Source organism: Alligator sinensis, unplaced genomic scaffold, assembly GCF_000455745.1.
Source record: "Alligator sinensis unplaced genomic scaffold, ASM45574v1 scaffold1621_1, whole genome shotgun sequence".
Taxonomy (NCBI): Eukaryota; Metazoa; Chordata; order Crocodylia; family Alligatoridae; genus Alligator; species Alligator sinensis.
In genome coordinates, this window is record NW_005843006.1 from 123,999 (window position 1) to 131,985 (window position 7,987).

Below are 7,987 nucleotides of genomic sequence, written 5' to 3' on the forward strand. Positions count from 1 at the left end.
ACTCTTTCCTGCCTAGGCAGGGGTCATACTTGATGATCTGTTGAGGTCCCTTCCAACCCTACCATCTCTGAATCTGTGTTAGACTGATTTTATACACAATTCCATATTTGGTTCCCAGGAGGTGAGAAAGTGTATATAATACTAAAATTTTAGTAGTTTTGTTGTATTCCACAGTGGACTTTAAATCATAAAACAAAAATCCAAACCCAATCCATCAACGAAAACATATTCACAGAATCCCCTCTGACGCTCCTAGACAATTGTTACCTCAGGCTGCACTAGTGACAGGACCAGTCTTTTTGAAAAACCACAATAAAGATGCATTGATACAATTGAACATTGGAGTCCCAGAGACAAATATCAGAATTGTCACATCCACATGTGAATGAGGGGACAGCTCTAGTCTTTTCACATTCCTAGGAAAGAACAAACCTGTCCTGCCCTAATCTAGTATTTTACGATCTGGTGTTTTCTAATACTCAAACATTTTGTTTTGGTATGGCAAAACATTTTGTTTTGAATCAAATCATGTTGATATTTTATCTTACTGTATTAAATTCTGGAATGAAAACTTGTTTTGAAGTATAAACAACAAAACCACTGCTCTGAAAATGTTGAAATAAAATGTTTAGCCATCTTCAAAATATTTTTTCAATGATTTTTGAGTAAAAGATTTTGAGAACTGTACTGGTCTTGCAAAAACTTTCCTTTCTGACAATTTTTTGACCAGCCCTACCAACAGTATCAAAACAAAGATGAGAATATAGAGATGATAGTAACTAACAAAGCCAGGCTCTCTCATTAGTAGGCAGAAAATTTGGTACTGATGAGGATTTCTCAGCACTATGTTCTTGCCTGAAAATAAGAGAGACGTTATCAAATAAAACTTACTGTGCATTGTTTAACAGCAGTTTTGCCACTGTTGTTAACAGCGTAGCCAAACTCAGTAAGGTAAGCAGAGACACAGAACTTCTAAAACTTTGCACAATATCCAGAATCCTAGAAATGTATTGAAATATTGGGAGGGGCTTGGGGAGGAGTAGAGGGCAAGGAGGAGAGAGCTGGTATAAAGCAGTTTTGCCAAACAGAGAGAGACATTTTTGCAGCAGAGTGAAATTCCAGTTTCTGCATCTTGCACTAAACAGTTCTGACTTTGAAATTGCTAAGTAATTCCCTTAACAATCCAGGGCATTTTCTGTGGAGTTTACTTGTGTGATGATTCACAGTTATTTCATGTGATTTACAATTTTGCATCTCTAAATTCATATCTATAGTAATTTAATAGATAAATTGATCACACTTCTCAGTTAATATAGTAACACAACTCAAAGACTTGAGGAAGCATTCAAGATAGCTTTTTCAGTAAGCTATCTCCACAATAAAAATATTTTATGCTTTAGCTAGTTTCTCTCTTAGCTAGAGATTTGCTCTTTTGTAATTCTCAGCAGTCCTCCTTGAAACAGAGTTGAGTCTGGAGCTAGTCTCCAATTAACACTTCTCTTCTTCCTAAACAAGAAATTCTGCAAGAAACTCTCATAAGCTACACTCTTTGCAACTTATTTCGACCACAGGCATTGATTTCTATGCCCTCTTTCTCCGCTCTGTGAAACCCAGGCTTTACTTTCTGCCCCATGCCCTCTTTGCTCAGATCTCCACAAAATGCCAAATACTGCACTCTTGTGGTCATATATAGCTGTCTTGTGCAGATCTGGGAACCACCATTCTTCCGTATCATGCTTTATAGTTCTCTTACCAATGACATGGTAGCCTGGAGTCAAGTATCTACTTCCTTTCCAAGATCATTAGAGATCCCTCCAGTACCCCACTGCATACTGTGAAGAATCTTATAAACTACTGAACTCAGGGAGTCAAATGGTCAGGTACAACTGTGACCCTTAAATGCTTTACTTTGTAATTTTGCAAAAACCCTAACCCTAACCATAAATATAGCAGCAACTTAATCCCAGTATTTGCAGAAGTCCCTGTACTTGCCTTTGTCTAGCGGAGGGGGTTGCTACAGATACAGAAATGGGAATGGCTAATGCATTTGAGTAAAAACATTATAACCAAGTCAAAAATATAGTCAGAAAGAAAGCTATACACCAAAGGTAAAATAAAATACAAATACAAAAGCACAAAACACTTTCACCTAGCGAGTGTTTTTAGATAAAATTGAGACAGCATTTAAAATGTCATACAGTTGAGAAGTATTATACCTGTTTGTATCTCAGAATTTCATAGGAAGTTAGAATGCATACTAAATATTTATATTCCTCCCAAGGGTACATTTTTAAAGCTATTGCAGGAGAGCCTACTTAGTCTTGTTGAAGTAACAGGCAGCAATATTTCAACAATACATTTTTCATGTAGCTAGTATAAAATTTAGGGACAAATATAATGAAACATTGCTACATGAATAAACCAGTTAATCCCATACTTTGATTGCCAGGTAAAATATGGTCCATTAATTTTATTAAAAACATTGAATGAACCCACATCTTCTGAATGACAAGCCAACATATGAATTAGAAAAAAATCAGAGATCAATTAATAATGCCTTAAATAGTTTTGCAGTTAAGTTATCCATTTTCTAGATGGCTTCTGGTAATCAACACGAACTAGAACATAATGTAGACTTTGATTTTTAACATAACTATTGGTAAAAATGCTGGTATATGTAAATATGTTTGTCTCCTTATAACCATCTGTCTCCTTACATACATTACAAACTCCTTACATAGGTAATAAAGTAAAATTCAGGATTCTAAAATGGTCTACCAAGAAAGAGCTTGGTATCAAAATTATGGGAATCTCATGATTAGTTGTTTGGTTTGCTTTATATCAGTCTGCAATTGGAATATTTGAAACCATAATCTTTATATGGGTAGTCTGGCTTGAAATATGAAGCAGAATATAAATATTGGAATTTACAAGTCCATATCCAATTTGTATAAAATACTTGAAAATATAGTACTAAATTTGTGTATAGCATCAAAAATATTATTTACACTGTAAAGGAAAGCAATACAAAATCCAGGAAATGGCAGTGTATAGAAGGAGGAAAGGAATTATATTTATGTGCCAAGAAAGCATTTAATTAATTCTCTGCAATAAAACAATAATTATTAAACGTCCATTATCTTAAATCTAAAAACAATTTAATTGCAGATGTTTGACGTGAAGATAGGAGGCAAAATGTTAATATAAAATGAACAGTTTAAATATGGAATTATGATATACTTGGCTTCCCATAGTATAGCTGTCAAGCTTGGGCAGTTCGCTGGTCAATAGTGACATTCTATGTGTCAGTGAACAGAGTCTCTTGATACCGTAACCTGCAGTTCACACATTACCGAAGCTCCAACTGTCGAACATTCAAGTCCCTTGGTATTATTGCAGCTTCCAGAATCTCCTGACTGGCTCATGTTTCATTCTTTGGCAATTTGCCCTAATGATATCCCTCAGGAGCTTTCAGAGCGTCTTCTTTTCCATATTTAATCGTGTTATATTAATCTGAGTGATGAGCAAACTGTGCTGCACAAATTGTAATTGTCTGTGATTTCTGCTGAGATGCTCTTATAATTATTTTTCCATTTTTAGTTTAAAATGTATACACAAAATTGCAGTCTAATTTTTATATGCCAGTGTAACTGTCCAGGATGTCCAGGCTGTTAAGCTTCAACTGCTGATTTGTTCCATGAAGATGTTTTCCTCTATTAAAAAGCATACCATTTCAGTGCTAACTTTATGGATGGGACCTAAGTTATTTTTTTTGTAGTGCTTAAATTCACCACAAAGAACATGCCTAATAAGCATCAGTACTATTTACCTGAACCTTGGATAGCCATTTGATTGGTTATAACATTTTTGGCTTTCTTTTGTAAACATGGTAGCACTTAAACTTTCCTTGTTTCTGTTCAGTAGGTGTTATGTGACAAATGAAGCAGGAGGAGAGGAGACTTAAGCACCAGTAGTAGAAATTGGTCTCAGATTATGACCAATTGTGTCCCGATGAGATGTTTAAGTCCTGTTCTGTGGCTGTGTTTCTGAAATGCTGCATGGAAAGTCCCCCCCCATCGTAGCATCTATGCACTTTTTGATCAGTTGAATTGTGATGCATGCTAGATTCAAGCTATTCCTCTAGAAACTATTGGTATTTTCTCATTTTGCAGAATTTTCCATTTGCTTCACAAATCAGTAAGATTTAACTCAATTTATCTACCTCCAGTGTCTGGGAGAGTAAATGCACAGTATTGATCAGTTGTTTCAAATGGCTTTGCTCACAAGACAGTGTAGGCATATATTCTCTAGATAGTATGTGTGGCGCCACAGCACTATTGCCCCTTATACACAGTCAGGCACACCAAGCTGTTGGGACTCTTATTTGTTAAGATTAATACTTCATGAAAGGACAAAAAGATGCCAGTTTGCTTCAAAAAGAAATTGTTCACCTTTTGGTTAGGGAATCTCCTCTGATGTTGGTCCGCTTAGTTTCTCTTCTGTCTCTGTCTTTTATTTTTTTAGGGTTTTTGTGTGAAGAGTTATTGAATTTGCTTTGCGAAAATTGTTCTGATATAATATGTAGTATCTTGACTTACTTGACTCTCTCCCCCCAGAATCAGAGGTGGATAGAGTTAAGAAGTAGAGAGAGAGAAAAAAAAAAAAACTTAAGCAGATTATACCAGCGCCATTTTACTCAGCCCTGAGGCTACTTCAATTTGCACCAGGGCCAGTTGCACCACATACTATTCTCTTCACCTGAGTAGAGATGCAGAATAGTAATGGAAAGTTTCTTTTGCCCTCTACTCTGTTCAGGTTAACCAAATGCAGCTTAACACATCTGAATCCCAAGTGTTCATGATCATAATGCCTGAGTTTTTTTGACCGTGGAGGCATAATGCAAAGACCATCTTTTTTTTGGAGGGATGGTGCTAGTTAAGCAGGGTTAACTTTTCAATCTGTTTGTGTCCCATTGTCATTTTGTAAATGTTTCAACATGTAACCATGTTTCATTGTAGATGAATCTTAACTTTTAAAAATATCTTTAACTATGCTATATTAATATTTTATTTTTACCTGCAATTAAGTAAAGATATAAACATTTTATTTTACATTCTTTGCTTCCTTTGTACTATTATTTTTTAATTCTTTATATGTATATTTTTATTTTTAGTTAACTGCTTGTGTTCATGGTTCAGCTGCATTGATATATCCAATGTACTGGCAACACATATACATCCCAGTCCTTCCTCCACACCTGCTGGACTACTGTTGGTAAGATACTTTATATATTATGCTTAGTTCATAATAATGGCCACTTGTGTAATCCTATGTGAGTCATGAAAACTTATGTGAATAAATACAATAATGATGTTTTGAGCCCTTGTATCATTTTAAATGTTCACTTGAATCAGAACCTAAACATGTTATACCTCTTATTATTAATATAGTATTTAGAAACAAGCTTATGACAGGTATTGATATTTTACTAATAGAGAATGCATACAATAATCTGAATATCAGTTTCTTGTGGTTTTCATTTAAGTTTATTTAAAAAAAAATTTAAATAGAGTGAAACTACACACCCAATTTATGGTTTGGATTTAAGTTTAGAGAGCACAAATTGATAGACATCAAAATTATTACTAATTATATAGAATGATTTAATATTTGTATTTCAGCACCACCTACAGATCCAGTCAGTCTCAGGATCTCAAACAGTATTTTACCCCAAGGAGCATAAAGAACCCCTAAATTACTGACTGGGAAAGAATATTTTTTGTCAACAATGCTCTTGTTAAAGGAACAGTGTGCTAGTTCTGTGAGAGACTTTGTACTCTTGGCAAGTTAAAATTGAAATCCATATTCTTGGTTACTACCTGGTCAATTCTCCCAATCATTTAAGAGAAAATATATGTGGTGTTCATGATTAACCAGAGATATCCAGATAGTGTTAGAGATAATTTACTTTTCAGAGAGATTAGGTTTTAAGTTTTAAGGAAATTAGTGATTATTTTTTATATACTTGTATTTTGATAGTGCCTGGGGATACCAAATGACGTAGGGGTCCATTGGGCCTGGCAATGTGCTTAGGCAGAAGGGGAGATGTTCTTTGTTTCAATGAGCTTTCTATTTAAATGAATAATGAAGACCTGGGGTTGTCAATCCAGGGTACATGTACCCCCGGGAATACTTGGGAAGGCCCTAGGGGGTATGCACAGTAGGGATGGAGTGCTGCCACCCACCATCCCATGCCACTGTCTCCCAGGATCAGGGCCAGGAAGGGAGGTAGTGGGGTGGTGAGGACAGCAGTGCCCCGCTATGGGTCACACAGGTGCTGCCCGGCCGGCGGGACACAGTGTGGGGAGTTTGCATATGCCCACCAATGCCACCCACTACCCAACGCTGCTGCTGCTCCATGTGTGGCCACCACCACCCTCCATCCCTGGCTGCATGCCACATCCCCACGTCCTCCCGCATCTGGCTGCTGGGGTACACTTATTAAAAAAGTTGAAAACCACTGACCTAGACAATGGATGGATAAAAGAAAATACTATGCTCATTGCAGAAATTGGGAATTGCTCACAGAGGCTGAATGACTTGCACAAGATCAAACAATCGTATACAGAGCCAAGAATTAAAACCAGATTTAGTGGAATCCAATCCAGTGCTTCAGTCATAAGACCAAGCTTCTTCTGTCCTTGACTAGTGTTTTCCTTAACTTCCTCTACAGCCAAGGGAATGCATAACAGTTTGGTAGGCTGCAGGATTCTTATGAAAAATATAGGAATGGACACTATAACCCATGTGTACCTTTTTAGTTTACCAAAAAAGAGTTTTAGAATGTATTTCCTTGAGTCTTCTGATGGGGGACTTCTTCACAGATGGCAGACCTTCATGTTTTGTTTGTTTCTTTCCACGATACTTTCATTCATGTATTTGTAAATTACCTACTTTTTCTTTAAATAAATCTATTTTTTTAATTTTTCTCCTTTTTTTCCCCCTTCAGAGCAAGGCTTTCATTTTAGATGACACTTTTCTCTTGGAGAAACTCATTCCTATTTGCTTTTACTCTAGGTCTTGAGAAAATGCATTGAGACAGGGGTATAGCTTGGACAGAGTTGTTTAGTTTTCATGTCACTTGAATTTAACATCAGAACCCCTATCTCTTCTCAGTATCATTCCTCTCTGTTCCACTCAGAAAGAAGGCAGATTTCTGATATGTGCTTTTCTTTACCTAGCACTGTAGGGTGTGTATCCTGAATATTGGAGAGATTTTTTTTTATCTCTTCCTTTTAAGGTCTTGGCAACTTGTTCAGTTCAAGGCATGATACAAATGAGACCCAAAGCTGTTCCACATTATATGTGGAATAACTTTGTGGCTCATTTTCTGTATTATCATGCCTTAAATTGAGCTGTATGTATGACCGGCTACTATTGAAGGCACAGCTAACTTGTTAATCACATCTTAAATGTAATGTGTATTAGGGGTGTAAGCAATTGATAGTGTCCCTAAATACAGAAGTGTTGGGTGCTGTCACAAACCATTTTCAGGGAACCCCTGAAGCCTCAATTTTCTCCCCATTGTCCCACTGCTTGTCCCAAGGAACAGACCCTGGGATAACTCCTTATCCATGCAAGACTCAGCTCTGCTGCCCTTGGTATCAGATCTAACAGCTGTAGCAAGGGAATCTCCCAATGCTAGGTGGCCTCCCTTTGGGTTGAGAGAGAATTATTAGGTCCTCCATTCTATAGAATGGGATAGCCTCAATATTATTCACCCAGAGATCACTCTTTACTGCAGGAAGTCAGTAAGGAGGCAAACCAACAAGGGAATTATTATATAGGAGAAAAGAATTACACAAGAAAAACTGACCCTAAGTTTGAAGACAGAACAAAAGGATAGGTGTAAAGTTTCTTACCCTCTCATCTGACTACCACCTTCTCCTTCAGAGAGAGACCTGCCAGTATTTTCAGAGACTAGCCT

At 36.7% G+C, this 7,987-nt stretch overlaps 1 protein-coding gene across 1 annotated transcript in view; it reads left to right on the plus strand.

Annotated features, from left to right (window-relative positions):
• Positions 1–7,987, plus strand: part of DENND1B (DENN domain containing 1B) — a gene marked incomplete at its 5' end in the record, with an annotated part of 194,116 nt that overhangs the window by 96,966 nt on the left and 89,163 nt on the right. Inside the window, one exon of the mRNA XM_006036702.3 lies at positions 5,174–5,274. Coding sequence (XP_006036764.1) covers positions 5,174–5,274 — 101 coding nt within the window. The remainder of the gene's footprint in view (positions 1–5,173; positions 5,275–7,987) is intronic.